Genomic DNA, 16,083 nt, shown 5'->3' on the forward strand with positions numbered 1-16,083 from the left:
ATATCGTGTTGAAGTACTTTCATGTGGGTGAGTGCCCATGCACAGTTTTAACTTTTCTGTTAGAAGAACTAAAAAAGGCTGGGCGCGGTGGCTCACGCATGTAATCCCAGCACTTTGGCAGGCCAAGACGGGTGGATCACGAGGTCAGGAGATAGAGACCATCCTGGCTAACATGGTGAAATCCTGTCTCTACTAAAAAATACAAAAAACTAGCCGGGCGAGGTGGCAGGTGCCTGTAGTCCCAGCTACTCGGGAGGTTGAGTCAGGAGAATGGCGTAAACCCAGGAGGCAGAGCTTGCAGTGAGCTGAGATCTGGCCACTTCACTCCAGCCTGGGCGACAGAGCGAGACTCCATCTCAAAAAAAAAAAACCAAAAAAAAAAAAAAAGAAGAAATAAACAATAAAGGCATCCAACAGAATATTCAAAATTCTAAATATTAGACTGCCAAATAGAATTCTGGACTATTAGTTCCCCAAAACTAATCTGTAGACCAGTTGTGAGGTGCTTCACAAGCACTGTGTGCTCCTCACCCCACCACCATGAAAAGTTTGAACTTCTCAATAATTCTGGAAAGGGACTCAGAAATATGTGTATGTTTAAAGCTCCTTTAAAAGGTAATTCTAAAAGGCTTATATAGTTTACTACCAAAGTGGCCTAGCAGAACCAATAATTAATGTTTTCTAGAAGGCAGACTTCACTAATCAGTTGATAAAATTTTAACAAAATCAGCTATGTGTGGAAAAGTTCCAGGATGCTTTTAATTTAGTAAAGTCAAGATAATGAACAACATTTGGCAAATGCGTAAACATCTGTCCATAATTCCAAACTCTACAACATCCAGGGCTGGATTAGGAGGAATACCCAGCAAAATGCAGTTGCTTTAAAAATCACTCAAGATACAAAAGTCCAGTCGGTATAAATGCTCCACTTGCATGACATCTTGAGACTGCTTTACATTACTACTGACTTGATGGTATGATCCAGAATGGGATTAAAGAGTCACGAGTAGGCAGTATAACTCAAGGAAATACTGGCTGTACTGATAACAGCTTGCCACAGTCCTTGTGTCCTGATAAAACAAGTGTAATTTATTTTTGCCTTGCTAGTAAATACATGTTACTTTAGGCTACTTTTTGTTTCAACATCAGTATATAAATGTGCTCTTAAGGTCTCTTAGCTCTAACTCTGAAAAGAACATAGTATTTAAATTATTTGATTACTAATTATTCCTAACTACGGATTACCTGTTTATAGCAGGACTTTATAAGGCTAAAAACAAATCCTCTGTCCATAACAGACAACAGATCATTGAGAAAGAATGCAAGGCTTGTATTGAGTCTCTCAACCATTTCTGTGTCCTGTGAAACAGAATATAAAACAAAAATTAAAGTATGATAGTTTAATCTGAGCTTGAAAGAGAGATAAGTGGGGAAAAAGTTATTACCTTCTGAAATCGTGAAACTATATCACTAGCAATCGTGCTGACAAGAGCTGCAATGTCATCCATGAAACGTTCTGGAAAACGACTTTTCCTTGGAGCATCAAGTTTATCATTAAAGTATAAATGGTGCACCATGCTCTTTACCTGAAAAAAAGATAGAAATTATGAGTTTAATTTCCTATGAATATAATTAACAATTACAACAACTCTAAACACCTGGACCCTCTCTAAAATATGTCATGTAATTTAATAGATGACTGAAATATTTTTAGCTTCTCAAATATTTTTTAAAGTTCCCGATGATGTTTTGTATTTGCTAAGAAAACAAACAAAACACTATATTACCTTCAGAAAATTATGCTGGCTAACAATAGGACAAAAAATTCTGTGTATGTCAACAAAAAAAATTTCAACCTTTAATTTTTTTTTTTTTTTTTTTTTTTTTTAAGGAAACAGGGTCTCACTCTGTCACACAGGCTGGAGTACAGTGGCATGATCATAGCTCACTGCAGCCTCCAACTCCTGGGCTCAAGTGATTCGCCTGCCTCAGCCTCCTGAGTGGCTAGGACTATAGGTGCACACTACTACACCCAGCTAATTTTAAAATTTTTTTATAGAGACAGGGTTTGGCTATGTTGCCCAGACTGGTCTCAAATTCCTGGCCTCAAGTGATCCTTCTGCCTTGGCCTCTCAAAATATTTGGATTACAGGCATATAATCTATCACATGCAGCCAAAAAAAATTTAATTAAATTTTTCCAAGACTCAATAATTTTGCCATTCCAAAGCTCCCAAACTGTAAGCTTTGAAAGGTTAGAAACTCAGTCTTCACTATAGTGTCCTCAGTAGCTAATACACAGATGACGGCATATAGTGGGAATACAATAAATATGAGGACTATATTGTACTGTATTTGTATTGAATATTGTACAGATTCTTTATTATAACACTGTGGTAATGGTAATAAAGAATAAACTTTAAATTCAGGGAAATTGAAGCTAAAGTCCTATACTTAAAATAGAGCACAGCCAAGTTTTAAATTGCAGTCTTTGACTATTTTGTATTTTAGAAATCTGAACATAAATGTAAGACTATTAAAAAACAGTCAAAAATTACAATTTTTACCTTACAAGAGAAGCAGAGAAGCACATGAATTACAAATTTAAGGTTTATTTTCTAGGAAAAAAATGAGTTGTCACTTACATGTAGTCCCTGATTTATTTTTTCTGTAGATTATTAAATCTCTAGAATAAAATGTTCTCTTACCCATAACATAGGCAACATTCAATGCTGAGTACCACCCTATGACATACTCTGGAAGATCCTTTTCTCTTTTTTGTTGTTTTATTTTAATTTTTTTACATACGTCTTTTTTGGAAGAAAAAGTTTCAGTGATTTCAGCTTTCTAGAGGCTGAAGAGGAAGGTGAAGAAGATGGTCCCAAATGCTGAAATGTCTGAGTTATAATTACAGTCCTACCACCTACAAGCTGTGCACACTAAGACAAGTTACTTAACCTCTCTGTGCCTTAGTAACACCTAGGCCACAGGGCAGTACTAGCATATTGTGCCAACTTGATAAATGTTTGTTGCCTTTGTTTACATATGTGTATGTTTACATATACAAGTTTATATGTACAGGTGACCCTTGAACAGCATGGGTTTGAACTGCATGGGTCCACTTATATGTGGGTTTTCTCCCACTTCTGTCATTCCTGAGACAGCAAAACCAACCTCTCCTCTTCAGTCTACTCAATGTGGAGACAATGAGGATGGAGACATTTATGATGATCTACTTCCAATTAATGAATAGCAAATATATTTTATCTTCCTTATAATTTTCTTAATAACATTTTCTTTTCACTAGCTTATTCTAAGAACACAATATATAATATGAATAACATACAAAATATGATTATGTTATCAGTAAAGTATTTGGTCAACAGTAACTATTTGGTCAACTTAACTATTAGTAGTTAAGTTTTAGGTGAGCCAGAAGTTATATGCAGATTTTGACAGTGTGGGGGAGTTGGTTCCCCTAAACCCCATGTTGTTCAGGAGTCAACTGTTCATATATATTTATTAATTAAAATATTAATTCACTCATTTTAAAAGTATCATTTATTTGATTAAGCAAAAAAATACTTAAACAAATTTAAAGAGACAGGATCTTGCTCTGTCATTCATGCGGAGTGCCATGGTGATCATAGCTGACGGCAGCCTTGAATTTCTGGGCTCAAGCAAGCCTCCCTCCTCAGCCCTCCAAGTAGATGGAACTACAGGTGTGTGCCACCAGGTTTAGCTAATTAAAAAAAAATTTTGTTTTGGTAGATACGGGTTCCCGCTATGTTGCCCAGGCTAGTCTCAAACTCCTGATCTCAAGTGATCCTCCTGCCTCGGCTTTCTAAAGTGCTGGGATTACAGGTGTGAGCCACTGCACCCAGCCAGTACTGTTGTTTTTTTATTTATTGTAACTGGCAATTCCCTAAGAGTTTATTAGCCATAATAATAGCAGTGGGTATCTATAAAGCTCTTTGTATCTCTGGTATAAAATCTACAATACTGTCATTTATAGACTTCATGTATAATGACTAGCAAAGAATGTATCACAAGTTTCCGTTGAAAATATAGCTAGCTTATGCAACCATCCCTGAGAAAATAAGGGTTAAAATGAGTCTCACTCTTCATAATTCCACCTAAACTGTGTTGAGTGTCCACAGTGTTTCTTGAGAGATGTAACACATGTAATTTTGCCTTGGAGACACATGTAAATGAGTAAGATGTACAATAGAAAAATACTTTTAAGATAACAAATGAGCTAGCATAAAATTGTTCACTAAGAGAAAATATATTAAAGAACATGCTCAGTTTTTGCTCACCATTAACTCAAAAAAGAACCAGGCTTGTTGCAAAGCTGATTCCCGAACGCTGCCACTGCAAACAACCCACTGCAAAGCCAGCTCCTCATGAAAAAGCTATCCAGAAGTAAATCCAAAGTTATTATCAAAGTCAAGTCTGCTGATAACATAAACCAAATAATAATGCAAATACAAATGAAGATATAATGAGAATAAGCAAAATAAGGCACGTGAACCATTCAATGATGCACTGAAGACACCCATTAACGAAACGGCTATTTAAGCATGTAAGACAGTGGTATGTGGAACAGCTGAAAAAATTACATGTTATCTTGCAGTAAAATGTAATTTTAAAACGACAGGTAGAAGATAGCCTCCTAAATTGTACCTGCAAACAGAAACTAGACTAAAAACTTACAGCACAGTAATATCTTGTTTGTATCTTAAGTACATTTTAAACATACGCAAATACACGCATGAACTTTGCTGGTACAATTTAGGAAATACGTTTTAAAATTTAAACTTTGCTATGAGCCATTAATTTTCGAGTTTTCAGGTAAGGTCTTTTTTAAAAAAAATAGCAGAAGATTTCTGCCTTATAATGGATATGCATACAAAGCATTTGCAAAGTAGTGTATATTAATATGAAAAAGGACTAACAAAACTGTGCATAAGGGAAGCAAATCAACATATCTTACTAAGAGTGACAATTTTTCTAACTCATCTTCCTTTCCCTGGAGATTTAAAACACAAAACAGAAGCAGTTACAGAAATATAATTAAGAGTTGATACATTTTTTTGGTACTAAAATTTGATGATCAAATTTGAATTCACTAAATTCTAAAAATAGTCAATCCCAAAGATATAAACATTATCATAATGTAAGAGAGTATATACTGACAAGGTATGCCCAAAAAGGCATCAGACAAGCAATGCTTGCTCAGATATATTTTTTAGCACAATGCAATTACTGTATCTCATACTGGTTATGTAAAGAAATCTTACATCTATTTAATTGGTGAAATTATTTTCCCCCTTATGAATTGTCTTCAATGAATCTACCTTTTTAGTTGGTAAGCGTCCCGTTAATGTTTGTAAGAAACTTGACGTCTCTGTGTGCGAAGACATACGATTACAACTTCGATCCACAGCCTATGGAGTGAAGATGAATGAATGACGAGATAACATTAATGTTTGCAGTGGATGACTTTGCAGCTGACGGATTATGTACAAGTTTAAAACAGAGTTTTATTATGGTTTCAAAAACCATCTATTTTATTGCTCATCTCATTTTCACCATTTTAAGCTGCTTTAATGACAATGCATAAGTAGTATCAAAATGGCTTCTACATATTTTTGGTCTTTAAAAAAAGATGAGTATTTCAGTGATTATAAAATATTCAGTGTTGCAAAGAATGAAACTTTTATCTGTGTGATCTATATACATGCACATATCTAGTAAAAATATATAAAAAGTAAAAACATACTTCTCAACTGGTCTCAGAACAAATAAGGAATCAGTAACTTTACATTAAATAAACAAAGGAAAAAGTTTAGAATAATTTCTTTCACTTTTTCGTTATTATCAAAAACTACTATTCAGGTTTGTCATATACTAAATCAAATATAAATCATTTACTATATTAGAAACGAATTAAAAATTTTCTTTAAGAACAAGACTTCCCTCCAAAGCCAACACAGATGAGAAGTATATTTTGAGATATCATGCAGTATTAGCTATCAAGCAACTAGTCTTAAGTAAGCAAAACCTAATTCAGCTAAGGTACAACAAATTTCATACTTTGCAACACAGTACAAATTAAAATGGATTTTTGCTTCTGGTATTGAGTCTTACAGCATGGTGATCATATACTGTTCACATTTAATTTCAATTTATTGCCAGTCTTTCTATTCGGTGATTACGAAGAAAATAACAAGATAGTAAATGTTAAATGAAAATGATACAATAGTTACACTTTAAACCAAAAGCAAATAGAAAACTGTTGGGTTTTGTTTCCTCCACATAAAAATTTAAAAATTGCTATTAAAGATGTGCTACTCCTAAAGAAGAAACTGTTATAAAAGCCATCAATTGCATAAGCAGCAGGCACTGAAATATTGATAGGGTATGTAAAGAAGAAAGAAGGCAGAGATAGGAAATAGGAAAGAAGCACATTACTGGTGCAACTGGTGGTATTCATGCATAGTAGTTGGAAAATGTGCTAAGTAAACAAAAATACACACTTTTTAATGATTAAAAAAAGCAAGCCACTGAAATCATAGTATATACTAAAAAGTAATGTTCTAACGGGAAACATCAGCAGCCAATAAAGAAACCTCTAATATAAACACCACCTGTGTTGATTCTGCACTTGGACTGGGGTTGGATCCCCATGGGGCAGCTTTTGGACCACCAGTGTTAACCCAGGAATTGGAGCGATCTAAACCCTAAGCATATAATAGAAAGCAGTTTGAAAGGAAAGAAATATTACATGTTGCATGCTATAAATTATTCTTAAAGAAATTCAGATCTTCTAATGCAAACATGTTTTTAATTAGTACTGTTAAAGCAACCAAAATTTGTAGGAACCTATAGAGTATTAGTTCACCAAAATTATCTTATTATATAACACAATTTTTAAAAAATCACCAAGACCAATAAGTATAGTATTTAAAGGTAATTTTTCTTTATGTAAAGAAATACTCTTGAAGTACCAATAACTAATGTTTCCACAGTACCACACCCCAAACTTTCTTTAAAGATAGTACAAGTTAGCAACAGATAATTTCCTCTGTATCTAACTGAGGTTTAAAGGAAAAAATGGAAGAAAAACACCCCATTCTTTGCTTGAAACTTTAATTTCATTCCATCTAACATCAACTGAAAACTACTATGCAGTGATACTCCATAATTCTATTTGACCTTGCCATCACCTTCACTCTCTTTTAGGTACAGACAGGAGAAATTAAGTAAAAACTTAAGAAAAAAATGATACCTAATATTTACTCCTTCCTAATAATGGATTTGGGGCTGCACTTGTAATTAAACACACTGGTCTACTATTTATTAATAAATATTACAAGGAAAAACATTATGCTGGGGCTGTCTATAGGAATTATATCTTCATCATCTTTATGAATTTAAAATTTCTTTAAGACGCTACTAAAGTATATGTCCAGAAGTGAATTTATGTTTATCTTTGTCTGAAAGGGGTAACTGTGATTTCAGGTGAAGGAAACAGAGGCTTTTCTTCTATTTCCTAAAACTGACTGATCGTCAGAATCACTTGAGAAGCTTTATGAAATTCAGATCCTGAGCTCTATCTCCATAAATCCGATTCAGCAATTTGGACCGGGGACTTGAGAATCTAATAACTGGAACTGGAGCAAGTTGTAAAAGATTTTAAAGAATTATTAGGGTAAGAATAGCAAAGACAATCGAAGGCAAGCTGACGTAAATAGATCAGGGCATGGGTACGGACCCAAACCAGAAACCACCAAAGGAAAGACAGGTAAAAGTGAAGAGTTGGGAACAACTGTAATCAACTCTGTCTAGACATTAGTGCCATTTGGGAAGCTTAATTAACAACAACAGTAACATAACAAATGTGCAGCGCCCTACCTTAAAACAATTAAATCAGAATTGCTGTGAGTGTGCCCCAGACATCAGTATTTTTTAAATACTTCAAGAGAAGTTTTCAAAAAGAAAAGAAAGAAAAACTGCAACCCTCAAGGGCTTAGGTTTTAGGAGAATATTTGCTCCACCTTTTTTCATTTTTTCCCAAATATACAGAGAAGCTGAAATGATGGTACAATAATCACCCATTTCTCATCATTTTTGACAGTGATTGTCTAATATGGGAGTTAAGGTTCCAATCCAGGTTCTCCTGCTTACTAGCTGTAAAATCTAAGATAAATTACTTAATTTCTTTTTCAGTTTCTTATCTATAAAATAAAAATGATGAGAGCATCTCCCTTCATATGGTAAGAATCAAATTAAATAATGGAAGTAAATTACTAAGTTCAATGCCTTGAATATAGTAAACTCTCAAAAACAGTTTTATAAAAATTTTCCATACATATTTTTCTTAAAATGCTTTCTATCAAAGTAAATTAGACAATATCAAAATACTAGTAAAATTATGCCATCAGATTTGTTTAAAATATCCACTTTCTCAGAATCCCATTATAATATTTCAAATAAACACAAAAGACTTATGTTTTTCAGAGAAGTTAAAACAGTTTTCATTAGTCTCCAAAATTATGTCCAAGTCCAAAATTATGTCTCTTTTGTATAAAAGTGTAAAGTTCTTCCTACCAGATTCAATTTTTATAGTCACTACTCATGTTACCGAAATAACAAAACATGAGCATTTGATTTTTGCAAAATTATAACTGTCCTCTTTTCTCTCATAAATTTCCACAAAAAGAATAAAGACTTTGCTGTGCTCTTAAATTCACTTAACTTACTGTTTAATAATTTCCTTTAAAACTACAATATATGATAATTGCTAATATGAGAATAAAAAAATCTCTGTGCTATGAATTATATTTATATACACAATACTGATGTTCCGAACAGTTATAATTATACCAGTCAAAGCTAACTATTTAAAGAAAACTTGTGTTCAGTTATTTGGCAAAGCAAGTAAATCCCATAATTCAGGTATTATAAAGCTAAGAATTATATCAAACAGCCCATATTTAAGCAAATTTATCACTTACATTTAATCTAATAACTTTATGTTTACTGATTTCCAACAAACATGGAATAGATTAACCAAATATGTGCCCATGTGTATGTCAGTGTGAGGTTTTTTTGCCAAATCCCAGTAACACTATTAATTTTTTCCCTTACATATAGATAAGATCCTTCAGCAAGGCCCATACTGTATTTGATTTGACATCAACACTTGTGTTATATTACAAAGATTTTGCTTCATATTCACAAGTCCTCAGCATAGCGCCTAGCACACAGTAAGCTCTCAGTGTTTGAGAAATAAAAAAAATAGAAGATGATATATGAGAAAGAAACGTATCAAGGCAAAATTCCACTGGCATTTGATTAAAAGCAATAAAGTTCAGACCTGATGCAACCATGTATTACATAACTGAATGTTAAAAGACTAGCTAGAATTAAGGAAGCACAGCTAGTTTTGGCAACATAAGTATGAAGAAGTCTCACAAATATTTTCACATTTACATTACAGCCACTGGAGTAATAAAAGCCTGTTCATGTTATATAAATATTCTTAAATTTTAGGAGTTCTGCATTTTATATTGGGGAATAAAATATAACCAAAACGTTCATAAAGTCAAATCTCTGCAGATCTTTAAATATATAATTAATCCCAACAGTAAGAGGGCGAACAAAAGCATAATTCTGTTCTTGAAAAAGTGATCTAGTCCTGCAGTGTTTACTCATACTAACATGTCTTCATTGGATAAACATCTACTGAGCACCTTGAATAATTTAGACATTACAGGTGCCTTGGAACAAATATTCCCTGCCATGATGAAGTTTACACTCTGTTAAAGGGAGATAAACACTAAAAAAAAAAAAGTAAAAATATTTAATTCATACGCTACATTAAAAGGTAGTAAATGTGAGACCAAAAAAAAAAAAAGACAAAAAACAGAATAAGGGGATTAGAAGGCTGAGGACACAGCCACTGGTTATACATTTAAATAAGATAATCAAAGTCAACCTCACTTGGAAGTTGGTCTTCAGAGTAAAGACTTAAAAGGACTGAGGGAATAAGTCATTAGAAGACTGTGCTCAGATGAATGACGTAATGACTTAATTTTTGTGTGTCTTAAGTCTTTTTTTTTTGAGACGGAGTCTAGCTCTGTCGCCCAGGATGGGGTGAAATGGCGCTATCTTGGCTCACAGCAACCTCCGCCTCCTGGGTTCAAGTGATTCTCCTGCCTCAGCCTCCTGAGTAGCTGGGATTACAGGCATGTGCCACCACACCTGGCTAATTTTTCTATTTTTAGTAGAGATGGGGTTTCTTCATGTTGGTCAGGCTGGTCTCGAACTCCTGACCCCAAGTGATCCGCCTGCCTTGGCCTCCCAAAGTGCTGGGATTATGGGTGTGAGTCACCGTGCCCGACCATGTCTTAAGTCTTTAAAGCAACATTCTGGTTGCTATGTTGTGAACATAGCGTAGGATAGAAGTAGGGAAACCATCTTTAAAGCTAGTACATTAATTCTGGGAGAGATGATGTAGCTCAGACCAAGATGGTAGTAATGGAGATAGAAAGAAGTGTCTCTACCTTTCATATATATCCAAATCTGAACAACACGATTTAGAAAAAGCGGTTAAGTTTAGAACTCCAGAGAGAGATCTGTACTGGAAATACAATTTTGGGAATCATTAGCATAACATTTATGTGGTATTTAAAGCCATGGAACCTAATAAGCTCACCCAGGTAGAGTGTAGAGAGAAGACAAGAGAAGAGAAATAAGGACAGAGGCCTGAAACACATCCACATAAAGAGATCAGAACAGGAAGAATCCACAAAGAAGACTGAAAAGGTATAATCAGTAAACCAAGAGGGAAACCAACAGAATGCAGTACCCTGGAAGTCAAATAAATAGACTAAATCACAGAGGAAAAAAAAGTTTAACTGTGTCAAAAGCTGCTCGTAGGTAAAAGTAAGCTGAGTTCTGAAAAGTAACCACTGGATTTAGCAACATGAAGGGTGCTGGTGACATTAACAAGGACAGTTTTGGTGGAAAATGGGAGGAATATTTGACTGAAGTAGAGATGATAGAAGTACAAGAACTGCAGATAGCAAGTAAAGAAAATTATTAAGGAATTCTACTATGAAAGGTAGGAGAGAAATAGCAAATAAGGTAGCAGTTGAAATACTAGAGAATAATTATTACTTTTATTTTTAATTTTTGTGGGTACATAGTAGACATATGTATTTATGGTTTACATGAGATATTTTGATAAAGGTGTATCGTGTAATAATCACATCAGAATGAGTGGGGTATCCATCACCCCAAGCATTGATCCTTTGTGATACAAAGAATCAAATTATATATTTCTAATTATTTTAAAATAACTAAATAATAAACATTATTTACTTATTATTTAATTGTACAAATCATCCTGTTGTGCTATCAAATACTAGATCTTATGTAATACTCTTTCTAACTATTTTTTTTCTGTACCCATTAACTATCTCCATTTCCCTCCCAACACCCACTGCCCCTTCCCAGTCTTTGGTAACTATCATTCTATACTCCATCTCCATGAGTTCAATTGTTTTAATTTTTACCTTCTACAAATAAGTGAGAATATATGAAGTTTGTCTTTCTGTGCCTGGTTTATTTCACTTAACATAATGATCTCCATTTCCATCCTTGTTGTTGCAAATGACAGGATCTCATTCTTTGTTATGGGTGAATAGTACACCATTGTATATATGTACCACATTTCGTTTATCCAGTCATCTGTTGATGGACACTTAGATTGCTTTCAAATGAGAGGAATTATTTTTTCAAAATGAGAAAAATAATAGCATGCCTGTATGTGAATGGGAATGATTCAGTATTCAGGGAGAAACTGATGATGTGGAAGAGATATGGAAAAACTGGTGGAGTGTAGATCTTGAGCAGGTGAGACCAGATGAGAGCTTGAGTGAAAGAATTTAGAAAAATAAATAGCTCATCTACTCATTTTTAATACAGAAGAATATTAGGCAGTAGATAGTAGATGGCAATAGGTAGCTAGATAGGATGGTAAAAGTTTATCAAAGTTTTCTTCTGATGGTTTCAGTTGTCTCAATGAAATGGGAGATAAAATGAGAAAAGGAATGAGGCGGTGTTAGGAAGTTTGAGGTAACAAAAGAAGGAATGAAATCATTTCCTGGGACAACAGGAAAGTGATGGAGATACAGAAATACAGCATAATTGCCCGACAGCATCAAGGGCTCTCTCGAGGTTTATTTCAAATGAGACCAATCACCATGGTATTTCTCAAGACATGTTTAGCTGCACAGATTCTGACATGGCAGAGGCAGTCAACTGGGTTTAACTATGGTTTCAGGTTTGGGAAAGATAAGGGAACCAAAGTTTGCTTATAATGGGAATAATTTTTTTTTTTTTTTTTTGAAATAGAGTTTCACTTTTGTCTCTCAGGCTAGAGTGCAATGGTAAGATCTTGGCTCCCTGCAACTTCCACCTTCCGGGTTCAAGTGATTCACCTGTCTCAGCCTCCCCAGTAGCTGGGATTACAGGCATCTGCCACCACACCTGGCTAATTTTATACTTTTAGTAGAGGTGAGGTTTCACCATGTTGGTCAGGCTGGTTTTGAACTCCTGACCTCAGGTGATCCGCCCGCCTCGGCCTCCTGAAGTGCTGGGATTAAATGCATGAGCCACCACAGGCCTGATGGGAATAATTATGATTGCCCATAGACATCAAGCTGGCTGAGGAAGAAGAGAGAACATTAAGGGGGTGAGGCACAGTCAAAAGGTTGGAGGATCAAGATTAGAGATTGCAAAGGAGTAGATACATTATTAAGCTGTGGTACTATGAGAAAAACAGGAGATAACAGAGAACAAAATACATGAAATTGAGACTGTGAAAATTAAAGTTATTGGTAATGACAAGTTGCAGGGGTGTCCAATCTTTTGGCTTCCCTGGGCCATACTGGAAGAAGAATTGTCTTGGGCCACACATAAAATACACTAACATTAATGACAGCTGATGAGCTTACAAAAAAAAAACAAAAAAACAAAAAAAAAAAAAACAAATAAACTCATAATGTTTCGAGAAATTTACAAATTTGTGCTGAGCTGCACTCAGAGCTGTCCTGGGCCACACGTGGCCTGCAGGACACAGGTTGAACAAGTTTGATATAAGGAAAGACCATGACTGAGGTGGAGTGGAAAACATGATCACCTAAAGAAGAGTTTCTTGAACTGCCAGGTCAACAAAATAAGAAACAATGAAGGGTAGCTATAAATAAACTTTAGATTCCTTATAATTTTGAGATAAAATTATACACATTATTAGGGATTACGACTAAATAATTCAATAGGAAGGTAGCTATCAAAAATTTTGCAATAAAAAGAAAACAACATAAAAACTATGAAATAATACTTGATTAGGACAAGACTGACAAATTCTCATCTTGCAATGGCTTTCTGAGAAATTACCTTGTATTTATATATTTGTATGTATTTATATCTATTTTAAAAATCATTGATCTATTTAAAGGATATCTTGAAAAAAGGCAAAAAATCATTTTTTTATATATATATAGGCCTCTTTGTTCTAAATCTTGAGTTTATAATCTATCAAACATATAAGAAATAACTAACTCTAGAATTATGCTAAATAAGTCCTAATGTAAATCTTACAAAAATTAAGAGACATTTTAAAAGAACCTTAAGGAAATGCTGTCTATAGCTTCTTTTCTTTAGGAAAATTTCTGAAAATCCAAAAATCAAACTTATTCTACAGAAGAACTATACAGTATATAAATACACAGTATATAAATAATGCTAAGTATATTATAATAACATAATTATATTATAATAAAATATAATCAATAATGAAAACAAGAATCAAAAACCTGAGTTCTTTTCTTAAACATGGAAATATATGTGTGTGTGTGTGGGGGAGGAAACCTCTTTTTGCAGCTGCCATAGTACTCAGGTTATTCTGCAGTATCCCTTATAAATAACACTGAGTATCATTCTTTCTAGTTTACAAAAATGGAAAATTGTTTAATCACTGTTCTTGATATTTTTTGGAGAAGAAGATCTCATGACTTAAATCAATGATGACATCTGTCTTCCAAATATCAGTCACATAGATTTATTTTAATTCTATATGAAGTCAATCTAGCCATTTTCTACATGATAGAGTATCAGACTGACAACAGTAAGTTATATGCAGCTAGTGATCCCAGACAAATTTTAGGATTTTTAGTGTAGTTTGTAAGAGCAAGCATATTTAATAGAAAAATAAAACAGTGTTTACTGATAGAACAGAAATGTACAATTCTTTGCTAATTCCTAACTTACATACATCTCAAAATTCAGAATGAATGACAACAACTGGATATTTCTCATTTGTTCACAAAACAAAAACCAAATTTACAGATGCATGTCTTCAGTTTACCTTACTCCCGATGATTGATCGAACTTCATCATCTGGTGACGTGGGAGTCCCAGATATATCTGGATTGCTATTACTAAGGCTTCGAGAACGATTTAAATTAAGGCTTGCAGGTCTCACCGCAGATCTAGCCATTGTGGCATAATGCACTGATCCTCCCAAACCCCCAGGACCTAGAGTTGCACATGAAATAGCACATAATTAAAGAAAATTAGTCAGGAAAGGATTAGAAAAAAATCTCTGCCACTTCAGAAAGTTCCACAAAGATCATGAATTGCTTTGGTTTCTAAATAAAAAATATTAAACTTCCTTTTTTTTGAGACAGAGTCTCGCCAGGCTGGAGAGCAGAGGCTTGATCTTGGCTCACTGCAACCTCTGCCTCCTGGATTCAAGCGATTCCCCTGCCTCACCCTCCCAAGTAGCTGGGACTACAGGCGCGACACCACGCCCAGCTAATTTTTGTATTTTTAGTAGAGATGAAGTTTCACCATGTTGGCCAGGATGGCCAATCTCTTGACCTCATGATCCGCCTGAAGAGGCATGGTCTCCTAAATAAAAAGTTACATATATATATATATATATATATTTTAAACAGGCAGGTGCCTTTTTTTTTTTTTATTAAGAGGCAGCACTGGAGTGCAGCAGTGAGACCACAGTTCACTACAACATTGGACTCCTGGACTCCCACCTCAGCCTTCTGAGTAGCTAGGACTACGGGCACACACTACCATGCCTGGCTAAATTTCTCTCTTTTTTCTTTGTAGGGACGGGGTCTTGGTATGTTGCCCACGCTGGTTTTGAACTCCTGGCCTCAAGCAATCCTCCTCTCTTGGCCTCCTGAAGCACGGGAAATTTTTTTTTTTAGAAAGAAAGAAAATAAAAACACTCAAGAACTAATGATTGCTGTACAAAGATGCTCTATTTTATGGTAGTTTATAAAACCATATGAACTGTAAATAAAATCATTATCTCTTCAGTGTTTCTATAATTGTATATTACATGTACAATAAAAACCAAAATTAACAAGAGACACACACACACAGACACATGCGCGCACACACACACACCCCTTTCACTTAGGTATAGTTGGTTTTCGGACCCAAGATGCTCCAGCTGGTGTCTCTTCCTTTTTTCCCACCTCTCCTACTCTGCCCCTTGACAGTCACTAGAGAGAGTGCCAATTTATTGCTAACGTCTCATAAATTAAACCATGTTTTATTTCTCTACCTTCATTATTGCTAACATCTTTTAAATGAGAGCATGTTTTATTTCTCTATCTTCATCAGTGACAATGTGAATAACAAAATGGTATCTTTATGATATACATACAAAAAACTAAAGATAATTTTCAGGTCCCAAGTGATATAAAAAAGCAAAGGCAGCCGGGCGCGGTGGTTCACACCTGTAATCCCAGCACTTTGGGAAGCCGAGCATGTGGATCATGAGGTCAGGAGTTTGAGACCAGTCTGGCTAACACGGTGAAATCCCATCTCTACTAAAAATACAAAAAATTAGCCAGGCGTGGTGGTGGGTGCCTATAGTCCCAGCCACTCAGGAGGCTGAGGCAGGAGAATGGCGTGAACCCGGGAGGCAGAGGTTGCAGTGAGCCAATATTGCACCACTGCAGCCTGGGCGACAGAGCAA

At 34.9% G+C, this 16,083-nt stretch overlaps 1 protein-coding gene across 6 annotated transcripts in view; it reads right to left on the reverse strand.

Moving 5' to 3' along the window:
* The window catches only part of DOCK7 (dedicator of cytokinesis 7), a 245,196-nt gene that overhangs the window by 87,620 nt on the left and 141,493 nt on the right, over window positions 1–16,083 (reverse strand). For 3 of the 6 annotated variants that reach the window (XM_025372819.1, XM_025372690.1, XM_025372759.1), the window contains exons 22-27: window positions 14,443–14,612; window positions 6,653–6,745; window positions 5,360–5,449; window positions 4,319–4,414; window positions 1,446–1,586; window positions 1,246–1,359 (exon numbers count right to left, since the gene is read on the reverse strand). In XM_025372819.1, coding sequence (XP_025228604.1) covers window positions 1,246–1,359; window positions 1,446–1,586; window positions 4,319–4,414; window positions 5,360–5,449; window positions 6,653–6,745; window positions 14,443–14,612 — 704 coding nt within the window. The remainder of the gene's footprint in view (window positions 1–1,245; window positions 1,360–1,445; window positions 1,587–4,318; window positions 4,415–5,359; window positions 5,450–6,652; window positions 6,746–14,442; window positions 14,613–16,083) is intronic. The other 3 variants (XM_025373022.1, XM_025372964.1, XM_025372899.1) reach the window with 1 other exon arrangement.

The sequence above is a fragment of the Theropithecus gelada genome, chromosome 1, assembly GCF_003255815.1.
Source record: "Theropithecus gelada isolate Dixy chromosome 1, Tgel_1.0, whole genome shotgun sequence".
In the NCBI taxonomy this organism is placed as follows: domain Eukaryota; kingdom Metazoa; phylum Chordata; class Mammalia; order Primates; family Cercopithecidae; genus Theropithecus; species Theropithecus gelada.